Source organism: Mytilus edulis, chromosome 8 (assembly GCF_963676685.1).
Source record: "Mytilus edulis chromosome 8, xbMytEdul2.2, whole genome shotgun sequence".
Taxonomy (NCBI): Eukaryota; Metazoa; Mollusca; class Bivalvia; order Mytilida; family Mytilidae; genus Mytilus; species Mytilus edulis.
The window spans coordinates 18,273,736-18,289,116 of NC_092351.1; the positions used below are offsets into that span (position 1 = coordinate 18,273,736).

A 15,381-nucleotide genomic window follows, 5' to 3' on the forward strand; every position below is an offset into this window, starting at 1 on the left:
TATAGCTTTTTGCAATTGCATAATTGTTAAATCGTATTGAATTCGGAATCAAATTTATATTAATCATATAAAAGCTTCATATCTTAAATATTGAAAACAGGTCTAAATTATTTACATGCATTACGATTGATATAAAAACATCCGGTTCGGGTTTTTTTCTTCTTCTAGATTTGAGAAAGAAGCAACTCTGTGACACTCAAACAATTGATTTATAAAAATTGTTACGTGGTGTCTTCTTATGTCGTCTGAATTACAATATATTATTGATCTGTAAGTGATTTATTCGCCATCCATTATAACTATCTAATATGTTTATTTGGCATGCCATACTCGATAAAAGTGCGGACGTGATAGAAAGCACTCTACCAAAATGTCAACGGAGATTAAATTCCACGGAGGTTACATTTCGACGATTTCGTCATTTATTAACCATAATATGGATATCTGAAGATTGAAGTTGTACTAAAATTTAATGTTGACACCGATATCGATCTGTTGGATGTGGAATTTATTTTTAAAATTGATGTTTTTTTAAGAATTGGCTATTCCACGGAGATTACACGCTTAACAAATCTCTACAGTTTTCAACTTTGCTTCGTTTTTCAGACTGATGTAACTTGCATTAAATGACCATTGTTATAAATAAAATTATTCATGGTAACCTTATGATCAATTTAAACTCATATTACACTCTATAGTGTACTAAATATTTTGTCCTGGTTGGTCTTTTATCCATCAACGGAAATTTCAGCTTTTCAAAGAAAATATTATGAACGGCCGGTACGATCACCATCGTGGTGCAATATGTACTAACCTTTATAAAAATTAAAAATATAGATAATAAAGAAATTTAAAACTCTCAGATATAAGTATAACAAGCTACGGGTATATAACTGGAAGTCGTTAGGTTTGCTTTCTTACGGTGGGACAAAATAATGTCATAAAATGTGTTTACGCCTGAACCGTTGTTAGGGGTGTGTTCCTTAAAAGAACCGTTTCTAACAGTGATGACGTAGTACGCCTGAACCGTTATTAGGGGTGTGCTCCTTAAAAGAACCGTTTCTAACAGTCATGACGTAGTACGCCTGAACCGTTAGTAGGGGTGTGCTCATTAAGGGCATCCGATACAGTTTCTCGATATAATGTCATTTTTATAATTTTGAAATATGTTGTAGGCCTTGGCGAGTTATAAAATAAAACACAAAATAAAACATAGGTCACCGTGCTTGTTTTCGAGAAAATTGAGGCTGAAAATTGGGGATTTGTGCAATTTTGTAAAAAAAATTAGGCAATGTTATAAAATTTTTGGAGCAGATATTCTTCGTCGTAAATTATTGAGATCGGGTTCAATCTGAAGCTGTGATAAGTGGCAATAAGGAAAATAATAAATCACTATACGAATAACTATAAAATTATTCAAGTCTTGCTTGACATTGCGGACCAGATGCTCAAAGTGGTATTTTTCTAAACCTAAAAAAATGGAAAAAAACTGTTTCTGAAAATGTCATTTTTATCATTTTTCTGCATAAACTGCATTTTGTCATGCTTTCTCCAAATCTCAAATAAAAAATATAGGTCACCGTGCTGGATTCCATGATAATCACGATTTATCCTAAAAAATTGCGTCACCCCTTTGTAACCTCAACGTTAGCGCTAAAGTGCACGACGTCGCTGGCAGACAATTTCGACGTTATCGCTTCAAATTACCGGCGACATTTTTCAGATGTATAAATATTACTTGTAAAGTACTATCTATAAATTGGTAACATTGTTTTCGGAAGTAAAAGCATGTGAATAACAAATACCTCTCTGTGTTTGTGGTCTAAGTGAGAAACTTCTCAAGAAAAGTTATTACGGACTGTTGATAATTTTTACGGCTTTCAAAAATTTAAGACTCGGCAATTTAGAACATGACATACAGGTACATTTACTGTACACACTCGTATATTATTTCATACTGTATGATGACCTCTAGATGTTGTTCTTTGTTTTGTTTTGTTTGGTTGGCTGCTGTTTCATTACACATACTCCTTAATATCCTTTAATTCACGTTTTTATCACTGAGAAAATCCGTTTTTGTTGATACGAATTTTAAAAAAGTTAGCATCGTTATGACAGTAATCAAATTTGCCGTTACTTTTCTCGTTTGAGTTGTTTTACCTTGTCATTTCAGGACCTTTTATAGCTGACTATGCGACATGGGCTTTGCTCATTGTTGAAGACCTATAGTTAATTTCTGTGTCATGTTTGTCTCTTGATGAGAGTTGTCTAATTGGCAATTATACCACATCTTCTGTTTTATGTGGTCAGAAAACAGAAGCAAAATCTTACAAAGGAGAATCTTCAATTTGCTAATGAATGCTTTTGTCCAGACAGAGAAACTATAATTTTGAAATTTTTGATTTGGCAAAAAAATGATTGAATTAATAGCGAGAGGACTGGATATATTACGATTAGTTGCAATTAAAATCATTCTCTCATAGCGTAATTTTATTGGTAAATAACTATATATTTTTTTCACAGCGCGTACATAAAATACCGCATGTCCATTCCCCTGTCTGTCCTTCCGGACTTGTGGTTAATTAGATTTTTCAAGTGTACAATTCTTGCCAACTTTCTATAAAACTGATATCGTATCGACACGTTCGAAAATCAGTGCATATCAACTATTCTTTAAAAGAGTTATGCCATTTGGAAATATTAATTATATTGAAAATTACATTGTATTTTCTGTCATTCCGTCATTTCTCTAATATATCTATAAAAAAAAAAAGAAAAAAAAAAACAGCTGCGCTTCGAGCGCATGACACGCCCTTCGTCTCATGAAAAAAAAAACACCAACATAATATATGTTTTTAAAATAACACGGGGGTTGTACGGAAGTCATGCTAGGTATATCCTGACTCATTCATTATTCTTGCTCAATAATAAGTTTATATATCACAACATGTTTTATATGATCCCCAAATTGAAGCTCAATAAAAAATTCAAGAATTCAAAAATGAATTAAAGAATCATCACGAAAAAGTATACAGATCTTAAGAATGATTTAACTAAAAAGTATGTGAAGTTCTATGCAATTATTATAGATAGTTTCTGAGATACGGCGCGACATGTGAACCCCCAGCCCCTTTTTGTCATAAACTCAATAACTCTAAAATCAAATTCTGAATCATTCTCAAAAGTATATACAAGTTCTTCAGAATTATATGACTAAGAAGTGCGTAAAGTTTTGAGCAATAGTCATAAAACGTTTTCTAGATGCAGCGCGAACTGTAAAAAAACTGTTCTAGTTACAAAGTCTTGTAACTTATAAAGTTCACCAAAAATGATACAGACCGTTTGACCATCATGACTGAAAAAACAACCATGTTCAGTTAAATGATAATATGCTGTACCATATTGACGACGGACAGACGGACGCGGGCATTTCTATACCATTTTACGTCCCGTAAAATTTTTTACGGGTGTATAAACATATTGTTTGCTATTGCCTTTTGTTAGATAAACTACGTGCAACGTGGAGGAAATAGAAACTTTGTTCTTTTATAAAAGTTGTATCATTGTTTGTATTAGCGGCATACCATTATTTTTTGTTTACATAAATAAATTAAATAAATTGTTCAGAAAGGAAATTGACTTCTTCGTGTACATACATTTTTGGTATTAGTTTTTAAATATCATTGGTTTTCTGTGCTGTAATAAAAAATCGGATCCGGACCAAATCGTGGATGATGCATGATAATAAAATTTTAATTGACATGCATGATATTAGTAACACCAAAAGGGTCAGTCGTCTTGAGATTGCTCACTATACGATATTTGTTGAAGATCTCAAAGAAACAGTAATGTGTTTTATTTCTTATTATGTTATTAGACTGTTATCCTGGTATAATCAAATGCACTGACTAATATTAATGGCGTAGAAATTAGCATGCGGGAGAAACAGAAATTGGAGCATGGAAATTCCACATTACGTTTCGTATTACGGAAAATGACACGCATTACGTCCCGCAAAAAGTGACGTTTTGCGGGAATTCAAACGCTTAACGTCGCGCCAAGAGTTAACTCCCTTGAAACTGTATCGGATGCCCTTAAAAGAACCCTTTCTAACAGTCATAACGGAGTACGACTGAAATCAATGTCACATAACTTTTCAATCTAATTAAAAACCGATCTCTCATCGCTCCTGTTTCTGATATGTCGCGTGGGAGATCTAACGAAACCGGCTTTGAGGTCACATGTGAGTGAACTAAAAGTCATGAATTTATAAAGATATGCAAATGACTTGACGACCTATTAATAAGCCAATCAAAAAAGTTTATGAATTATTTTTGACTGACGATTTCGTCGTAAATAAAATGAGTTACATCCCTTTGCCTTACGTTAAACTTCCAAGATCGTGAAAGACTCAATTTCATTGGTCGAAAAAGACACACCTACGAGGTCACTCACATGTGACCTCAAAGCGGGTTTCGTTAGATCTCCCACGCGACATATCAGAAACAGGAGCGATGAGAGATCGGTTTTTAATTAGATTGATAACTTTTACGATCACTATCACAAATCGTTTGACCGATAATTTATGTCGCTCTCTCCACTCAATGGTGGCCTTATCATTAGATTCGAATAAAGTCGTCTCACCTGTAATTTTACATTAAGTGTCTTATTCCCGATTGTTCAGTTAACTTTTGATTGAGTGGTGATTCGCATGGCGGCTGGTGTATTTATAGAAAGAGACGATTCAATCGTCAACTCAACCCGTCTCGTTCCTTTTTAATTCCCTTAGTTTGGTTTCTTGATTTTCCTTATTCTAATCGTTAAATATCCGTCGCTTTCATTAACGCTAGCTGTAGCAAAAAGGTGACGGTTGAAGTTTGACGATTACATGCTATTTCAACCCTCCATTTGGGACCATGCGGTGTTTCGTTTATAATTAACCTTATTTACTGTAACATAAGTTATCAGTGAAGTCTAATAAAATTGAGAATGGAAATGGGGAATGTGTCAAAGAGACAACAACCCGACCATAGAGCAGACAACAGCAGAAGGTCACCAACAGGTCTTCAATGCAGCGAGAAATTCCCGCACCCAGAGGCGTCCTTCAGCTGGCCCCTAAACAAATATATATACTAGTTCAGTGATAATGAACGCCCTACTAAACTCCAAATTGTACACAAGAAACTAAAATTAAAAATAATACAAGACTAAAAAAGGCCAGAGGCTCCTGACTTGGGACAGGCGCAAAAATGCGGCGGGGTTAATAGATATAGGAAGATGTGGTGTGAGTGCCAATGAGACAACTCTCCATACAAATAACAATTTAAAAAGTAAACCATTATAGGTTAAAGTACGGCCTTCAACACGGAGCCTTAAACATGTTTATGCAATCCCAACCCTCCTCCTACATATTTTAAATTGTTCTTTTCTTTGATTTAATTGACTGATAAAAATATGTCAGTTCTGAAATTCTAACCAAAGAATACTTCCATCATAATTGGTATCATGTCTTTGCTCTTCAACGTTATACTTGTTTGGCTTTCTGAGCGTCACTGATGAGTATTATCATATAGACAAAACGCTAGTCTGGCGTATCAAATTATAAGCCTAGATATTTGATAACTATCAATTATATATCCATTTGACAACATATTGAACAAAACGATATTGTTTCAACACAATGTTAAGTGGTTAATCGAGCATTACTTAATTCAATTAATTTTCATTTTCTCTTTAACAGGCCGTATCATCAAACCTGCTAAGTGTCAAGGGCGCCGCAGAAGGAGGTGGATATGAGTACACTTGAATACGAGAAGACTATGATGCAGTATTTCTGTATCTGTTGAAGATGCCTTTTATAAATGTTAGCAAAATGAAACCACAATAAAATTGATATGAACATTTGGATTTTTTATTAACTATTTAAAAATCTATCAGCAGGTGATATTTCGATATTGTTAAAAAATTTAAATATAAATATGATAATTTATATAGTTTTGTATATTTAGGCTTCGATAAGGAAACAGTTTAAAGGTGTCAAATAATGGTTTTGATATTGTCTCATATGAATATAATTGAATCAGCAGGATAATATTTAAAACTTTACTAAGTATAAATTCGCATTAAAAGTGTATCATCCTGTCACTACAAAAAAAAATGCCTCTACTAAGTCAGGAATATGACAGTTGTTATCCATTCATCTAAATTTAATGTGTTGGAGATTTGGTTTTGTCTTTTGATTAGCGACTTTCTTTTTGAATTTTCTTTTTGAGTTATTGGTGATTCTACATTTTACATAATCAATAATCATAAAATAAATAATCAAATTAAGGTAAATCATAGGTATATGTTTCCCGAGATAGAATTTTTGTATACTTTGCTAAAATGAAGGTTTTACGAAGTTCTTTCAAAAATATATTAAAAAGGATGGGTTAACGAACTATTTTTCAAGCTATGAGTCGTTAAATATTGCCTAAATTAGTTATGAATGACTCAGAAACACATTTTTGTGCTTAAAACAAATCTATGAGATAGAATTTTGAAAAAAATTGTGTGAAGAACGGTTTTATAATATGCTTTAAGAAAAAAAAAAAGAAAAAAATGTGTCACCGAAGTTGTTTTCCTGCTACAAATAAGAATTTAAAATTTACCTATCAGTATATGTTTTTGGGTAAAAGAGTTATGTCCCCTAAAATAGCTTAGTTGAAAACAAAATGAATCTAAAACACAAATGTTGTTAGTATTTGTTTAAATATTTTAGATGATGCAATAAATAAACAAGTTTTCTTCATATAATTAACAGTCTAACCAATACAATGGCATATCTGTCTACAAATTTGAAGATTTGGGCAAATAACTAGACTGATTGTGTACTGCTATAGTACCATGAATTTGCCTGAAATGAATTAAAACAAGAACAATTTAATACTGGTCGCATGACAGTTCATAGATAAATGACATTCACAGACCAGTGGTAAGTCGTGTTAGATGAGCGTGTAGTATAAGTGTCAATCAAAATATGAAGTATTACGGTTAGATGTTAGTTACGACAAAGAAATAAAACATATAGTGTTCGTGTCTTTGACATGAAGAATGCATTTTATAATATACTAGTATATATTAGCATTGCTAAAAGAATATCCCCGTTTTACATATAGAGAAAAGCGGATGTTTTGATGTTGCAGTCACAGAACTACACAAATTGGAAAATTTTCTAAAGTTGAATGTTTTTGAAAATGAAATTCTCATTTCCTACATAGATAATGTTGAGTTTAAAGATATTTTGAATAATTTTTTTCATGTTGCTATCATTATTTGTTTTCAAGTTTACGTACTACATGGATTTAAGGAAAAATTTCTGTGGCATTTTTATATTCACTGCTTCAAGGGAAAATATTAACGTGTACTTTTAGAGCAAACTAAATATTCTAATCGTAATTATGTTCATTGATCAAAACGACGATGAAAGCACAGCATATAAAGACGTTTCGACATCATATAACGATGTTAACCGAACCACATGATATAAGATTACAATCACATAATATACTGACACAACCACATCGTATATAGATGTGTGCACTTAAAATATAAGGGGAAATGCACAGCATCTAAGGATATTTTCACATCATATATGTATATTTGTACATCATATACGTACATTTGCACATCATATAAGGATCTTTGTACATCATATGATAATGGTGGCACATCATATAAGAATTTTTGTACATCATATAAGTAAATATGCACACCATACAAATATGTTTGCACATCATATAATGATGCTTGCACAACATATAAGGATATTTGCACATCATATAATGACACGTGCACATCATATAAAGGTAAATGCACATGTACATTATATAATGAAAATGGTCATAACAAGACAGTTATGGCATTCCATATTTAGACATTTTAAATACTAGTACTAGTGTTGTCACAATAAACATGTTTATTTTATAAGACAACAAGCTGCTTTACCACCCTCATAGATATGTGCTTTTTATATAATGTCATTAATCTTTAAAATTAATAAAAGTGATGATTTTTAGAAGTCATAACTGTTTGCACTAAGTACTGTAACTATATGAGGAACATTGCGTTGATTGATTATGTTGGCTGAGCCAGTATTCGAGAATTTCTGGTTGCTTTCAGACGATTTAAAATAGAAAGTAGAAACTCATGACGGAATCGTTAACTAGTAATTATCTTTTAGTGGATAAAAGATCAGTTTTTTCTATCAAATGAACGTATTTTGACTTAATGATAATACTAACTGATTAAATCTTGTTTCTGTTAACATCGATTCGTTAAATAATGTTATAAAAACAACTTGAATTCACATTTTGACAAAACTTTCAATTCGTAAAAAAGAGGGACGAAAGATACTAGAGGGAAAGTTAAACTCATGAATCGAAAAAAACTGACAACGCCATGGCTAAAATTGAAAATGACAAACAGACAAACAATAGTACACATGACGCAACATAGAAAAACTAAAAAATTAGCAACACGAACCCCACAAAAAAACTAGGGGTGATCTCAGGTGCTCCGGAAGGATAAGCAGATCCTGCTCCACATGTGGCACCCGTCGTGTTACTCATGTTATAACAAATCCGGTAAATAGTATAATTCGGTAGGTCACATTTATGAAAGGGAAGAGGATTGTAGTTACGACGTAAGGAAAATATCCTATATCATCTGAGAAACGGTTATTCCATAACGGTCAACCAACTCGTGGTGGCGTCCGTAAAATTTACGAAGGGATGATTTCTACTTCACCATTTGGAACTCTTGGTGTGATAGCTTCCTTGTGAGCAGCAACCTTCTATCAAGAAATTCATGATAGGAAATACAAGCATAGGAATATCGTATCAATTAGGAGATATATACCCCGTATACAGGTGCTGCTGGAATGTTGCTACTTAGAAATTGAAAGTTCACAATTGGAAAGCTGAAATCATATCTTTTGTCGTAAAGTTTTGTTTTCAACCGACCCTCATTGTCAATTTCTAGATGCAAGTCAAGATATGAGTCCGAATTAAATGTGTCATTTGTAACCTTTATCTCATTCTTTTTAATGAAACAAAGCAATACCAACTCTTACAATTTGTCTTTTAGTTTGGAATGTGTAAAGTGTAGAAAAGTCAAATGTTTTAATACTATTGCAAGATGAAAGAGAGTTAGATTGTATGTACTGTAAAAGATCTTTGGAATTTTTTAGTATCCACATCTGATTCACGCCACCTCTATAATAGGCAGTTTCACAATAACTTTGAAGCCCGGCTTTGCTTGCTGATAAAATAGATCTTAATAATTTAGAAAGAGGTTAGTGGAGCACTTGAAAGACCCAGCAATATACCGTTGTTTGTAAGGACACTTGTGTAGTTTATGTATCCAATACAGTAATGGAAGATCCAGTTCTTCATTTTTGGTTGAAATTCCAAAGGAACATTGATCAGACCTATGATTATCCAGGATTTCCTCCTTGGTAAGTGTCATGAGGGAATATGTTGAGTTTCCAAGTGAATTGTCGATACCTAATTCGTTTATCAAGCAATTAATGTAATGAGTTTTACACATAAAAATGTTCTTTGGGGCTTTCACTGCGGGGATAACAACCTATTTGTCATGGAGGTAGGATAAGTTTTTTGCAACGTTTATGTCTTTAAAGATTGAATACAAAATTCTTGCAAAACCTGTCACTGAAATGAAAGCAGTTTTATTCCAGTTGAAGTTTATTTTAAATCACAGCTGGCCATTTAAAAGTAAATATAAGTGTTTAGAAATTACAGCTGTAAAATGGAATAAAACTGCTTTCATTTCAGTGGCAATTTCTGCCAGAATTTTGTGTATAAAATTTTACTTTGCATTCCTAATAAAGATAAGAAACTAGTATTGTTGATTTCTATTATTAAGATTTGTAATAATTTTTATTACTTCAACAAAAATTTGAATCATTTGACAGCATCGGGTGATTTGACTTGCAGCCAATAAAAAAAATGCATTATTCCGAAGAGAACAAATACTGTGAAAATACCAGAATTGTGAATTTTTTTTAAGTGAATTTAAGTGAACATTTAAATAACAATAGACAGCTGACCGCAGGATAAAGTGTCCTAACGATTCCGTAGGACCATTTTATTCTGACGAACATTTTGAGCGTTTTTGTATGTGTATGTGTATATTATACATTTTTTTTTAGCATATTCTACTGTCGCAGGGCATGCATTTACAGCGACATTACCTTTAGGTTACACACCAGTGTCAATAGGAAGTCCAATCAAATACACCCTTATTAATTCAGCTAGTATTGGTTCTGAATATAATGCCGCTACGGGAATTTATACAGTTGCAAAACCTGGTATTTACCTCATATCTGTGTCCATGATGTCAGGCCTTCTAACCGCCTCTCACCTTACTATAAGGAAGAATGCAGATGTTTTGGTGTGGTTATACTCTAATAATGATTATGATATGGCATCCCAAACTATCAACATTAATCTGGCAGCAAACGACAAGATTTTTGTAGTAGTGAACAGCGGTTCCAGTCTGTTTAGTGTTTATAACACTTTCAGCGTATTAGGGCCAATAGAATAAAAATGCATCATGGACCCAAAATATAAGTAGTGAATGCTATTTAATGACTTTAATAAAGTTACCATTTTGATATTGTTATTCTTTTTTTATCGAGTTTTAAGCTAACACACGCATTCAAAGTGTTGTTTAGACTTGTGTGAACCTTATATTTAAAACAAAATGTATTATTGGTATGATGTATTGCATTGTATTATAACTTCAAATTTGTGATAAATATATAAACCTACGACGGCTTGAATAAAGGTATGGGTAATACGTCAATGAGACAAACAAACGACACATACAACCTACAGAGTTAAAGGGGCACTAGCTGTCAAATTCATGGTCACCAATTTGACTCAAATTCTCATATTTGATTAATAACAATGTAAAACATTTATCCAATCTATCAAACGTTTAAAATAAACAGTTTACAGAGCATGGGGTAGATGATATGTAGGTTCGTTTCGTGTGTTTTTAAATCCAGATGCCATCTAATTAACTATGGATTTGACCTCAGATGACCATATAAGCGATGTAAACACAAATAAAGATATGAATAGGTTAAACCAGCACGTGCAATTGGATTTTTATAGGTCTGTTTGATTTGAATTTATAGATTAGAAATATAAGTTTTTCATTGTTTGCAAGTGAATCAGTCAAAAATTATGTATAATCGCTTATTTCAACAAGATTAAAGCAAATTGTTTGCTAAAAGCAAATTATTATTTCATTATTCCAATCTAATTAATGATTAATCTAAAAAAAATCATACTTTATTTTTTTATAAATATCGTAGCTAGTGCTCCTTTAAAACATTTTACAAATTGATTAGTAAATTGGAAGTTGCATATCACCAAAGTGGAAATACAACATTAAGATTCATTACGATAACAGGCTAATGTCGTATGATACATCAAACGACAGGACCTCTCCAGCCCAGTAGTCAGCACTTCGGTGTTGACATGAATATCAATTATATGGTCATTTTTATAAATTTTCTGTTTACAAAACTTTGAATTTTTCGAAAAACTAAGGATTTTCTTAGCCCAGGAGTAGATTACCTTAGCCGTTTTTGGCACAACTTTTTGGAATTTTGGGTCCTCAATGCTCTTCAACTTTGTATTTATTTGGTTTTTTAACTATTTTGATCTGAGCGTCACTGATGAGTCTTATGTAGACGAAACGCGCGTCTGGCGTAAAAAATTATAATCCTGGTACTTTTGATAACTATTTATGTTTCGTCGTATTTTTGAAGTATGATCAAAAAGTCAAATTGTCCAGCCAAACGTATAAAAGTAATCTTTGCCTTTGGTTTAATGAAACACATTTTATAATATTCAAACCTATATTTGTTTACTTTTTACACATTGTGACATTGATGGAAATTGTTTTCAATGGCACTCATACCACATCTTCTTATTTCTATTATTTCTTTCGCTTGATATTGCCAAGCCCTACATTCTAACATACTCCTTTCAAGAACATTAAATACCCTCAAAGTGTTTACGCTTTTCAGTGGTGTTTCAGAAAACAACATCGAATTTTTGTTTTGTGTAGATGATTATCTTAGCTAAGCTTTGTTAATTACCGTACAAGAGCTTTTGTTGATAAGCGTTGAAAGTTAACTTTGTTGTTATGGTGATAAATACGGTGACGGTGACTGTGTCAGCGACTATGACTGTGCCGGTGACGGTGACTTGACCGTGGATAGTGCGAATGAAGTGATCTATATTGAAGGTGCAAGTTAAGTGGTCCGTGGCGGTTCTGACGTGATTAATTAGGTCTTTCCACTTTACGCGAAAATACCTTTTGCTTTTGTTCTGAATAAAAATAAATTTTCTGCCATCTGAGATGCTTTTTTGTTTTACAACATATCGAAAGGATACCCTGTGTAACCTAACACTTATTCTTATAAGAGTTATCTCCCTGTGTCCCCTTTTTCTTGTCATCTTTATTTCTCTGAAACCATAAAAGATTTTAACAAACTGTTTTCCCCAAATTGTTTGTATGTTCTTAAGTATGTTTTGGTTAAGTTTAACCGAAGTGATCGAGTGACATCTTATTGGAGCTAACTTTCTTTGGAAAATTTAACATTGGTGATATATTGAATAAATTCATACATTATAAGTCATAGAGGACTCAAGTCTTTTGATATGAAGTCCTTGGTTCTTTCTATTTAAGATCACTGATTTATGACCATGAAATTGAGTGAAAGGTCTATTTGCGTTTTAGATTTTGACCTTTGTTAAAATATCTTACTGGTTCATTATAAAAACATTAAGTCTTCTGTAGTAGCACTTTCTATGGCTAATAAAACACAATACTTTTCTTTAGAGGTGGTTCGTTTTAATTTCTGGACAAACTTAGGATAGTAACAAATATTAAATAAAATACTCTGCATTTGGTTGTAGACATTTCACCATTTATCAGGTCAACCGGAAATGACCGTATTTATACCGGATGTAGCCTATTTGGACTAAATCCTATGAAAAGTACCTAGATCTTTTTTTTATCAGTTTGAAGTAACATGAACCATTTTTTAAAATTTTATTCTCTATAGTGGAGTGACAGATCAAGAAAAAGGTGCTTATTTTACGACTTTAATGGACCGATATACCTGCAGGCCAAACATGGAAAGAAAGGAGACATTTTTGATTATTTTTCGAATTTGAAGATGGGAAAACATTTGAATTTTGCTACTTTTTTTATGTCTTTTGACATATGATTTTGCATTTTAGACATAGTTTAATTGTTTATTCATAATGTAAAAATAGAATTTCCTTTTTTTTTCTTCTAAATTTTGTCCATTTTCACTCAGTTTAGCGGAAGAACACTCTGTATTAATTTTAAGAAGTGGTTACAACATTTGTATATTTTATTGATAATTTCATGATTTTCTGGATTAAAATGTTTAAAAACTTCCGATTGTAAAGTTTCGAAGCCATTCCAAGTCAGTATTTATTATAAATTAACTTTAATGAGGATTTTTAACTTTGCATTATAGTTTAATGAATATAATAAAGACCTCCTCGTTATTCTGATGTTCATTGAAAGATAGTAGTAATGTTTCTAAACTGCGAAAAGTCCTGGCAATAACAGAATGCATACTTGCTTGAAACATGAACCTGTTAATCCCATTTCATCTTGCTTTCGCATAACAAATACACCACGAGTTTGGCTCTAAATTGTTTTATTGAAAATCCAAACTCTCATGGATTTTGTGCATCCTATTCTGAAGTACGTAGATATCGGAATAGTTTAGCAAATTTGAAAATAGACAGAATCCAGGACATGTCTGTGTACCTGATGGTATTGCTGTATTTAGAAAAGGTGGTCGTATTATACAGAAGGGAGCAGAAAATATTGACTTAAATGCTGAAACAATCGATGGTAAAAATACATTTCACTCCATGGCTAGAGTTGTATTTCAGTATCAAAACGAATCATCAAACGCCCACATGAGTTCCATAAAGGTTAAACGGGGACTCGAAAGATCTGTGACGTTGAATGATTCGAATACCTATTTTATGACATGTTAACCTTTCGACAAGCCAACAGAACGGGATGGACCTCCTCGTTATTCTAATGTTTATGGGAAGATTGTGTCTTGTTTCATCGAAAACCGAGATATATGTGTCCTGTCTTTGGTATTTCTGCGACTTAATTCGAGACAAAACTTAGATTCGATTCCATTTTCTGCAGAAAGCCCTGAACAAATTGTTCCATTTTGGACCGGTTCTTACAAAAGGCGAAATCTGAAAGTTCGTATGATCCGGTTATAGATGCCAAGCCTCGACATGGCAATAGAATTTACAACTATGAAACAATGTTAAGATATGTCAAAACGTGCTGGTCAACAATAGGCTATGCAAACATTTAACAATTAATTGTATGCTGTTGCCCAAATGTAAAATGGTCTATTCCAGACTTTTTCAAGGATGAACTTTGGTATATGAGGCTAGCTATCGTGGCTCTTTTGTTTAATCTAAAAGCATTCTTCAATTGGTGTTAAGACGAAAATCGTTAAGTAATATTGAACCAAATGTATGTCACAGTTCGTTTGCTGAAATACCAAAAACCGCTGAAAATATTGCACTAGGTTTTTTCTAATTTAAAGGAAAATATGTTGCCATTGTTTGAAGAATGCAGGATACACTCTTGTAAACTATCACCGACCTTCGCATTTTGGAATATGTTTCTTCGTGCAGTTGATATATTGTTACAGAACATTAGGGCTGAATGGAATGGGAAGTGGTTTTTACATTATCAATCGGACGAACTATGCTAGGTGTACACCAGCCTACGTATTGGATGTGTTGAATCTGTCTGAAACGATAAAATCTGTTTGAAACCTATCTTTATGGCAGGTGAGTTTTCAATCAGACATAAACATGGAGCCTTAAGTAGTATCTGGAGTGATATGGCTACAGAAAAAAACTTTTATTAAAGATTCTAAAGGTTGAGGAGGCATCATATAGAACTGACAAGGGAAATACCGCTGTACTTCGATGGATGCTTACAAGACACACCCTTGCGCATTTTAGTTCTGAAATGAGATCAAGATCGGGATTAGCCACAGATGCAGAAATTGAATACGAAAAATAAACAAGCCAACGGCAATGACACGAGACAAGAAGAATGTCTCTAATTTGATAGGGTATATGCATTCAAATATGACCGATCCATTTAACGTTGCCGATCATCCTTAGTCATTGATAAATACATTTTTTACTAGTATTCCTACAGAAATGAAAGCCTCAATAAATGTTCATGATTCTCTTCTTAAATCTCTTG

General features: G+C 32.8%; 2 protein-coding genes across 9 annotated transcripts in view; both read left to right on the top strand.

Annotated features, from left to right (window-relative positions):
* Positions 1-5,899, top strand: part of LOC139484983 (CUB and sushi domain-containing protein 1-like) — a 46,308-nt gene extending 40,409 nt beyond the window's left edge. For all 6 annotated transcript variants that reach the window (XM_071269059.1, XM_071269062.1, XM_071269061.1 and 3 more), the window contains one exon: positions 5,741-5,899. In XM_071269059.1, the coding sequence (XP_071125160.1) occupies positions 5,741-5,796 (56 nt within the window). In that variant the 3' untranslated portion in view covers positions 5,797-5,899. The remainder of the gene's footprint in view (positions 1-5,740) is intronic.
* Positions 1-15,381, top strand: part of LOC139484982 (FHF complex subunit HOOK-interacting protein 1B-like) — a 626,211-nt gene that overhangs the window by 480,436 nt on the left and 130,394 nt on the right. The window lies entirely within an intron of this gene.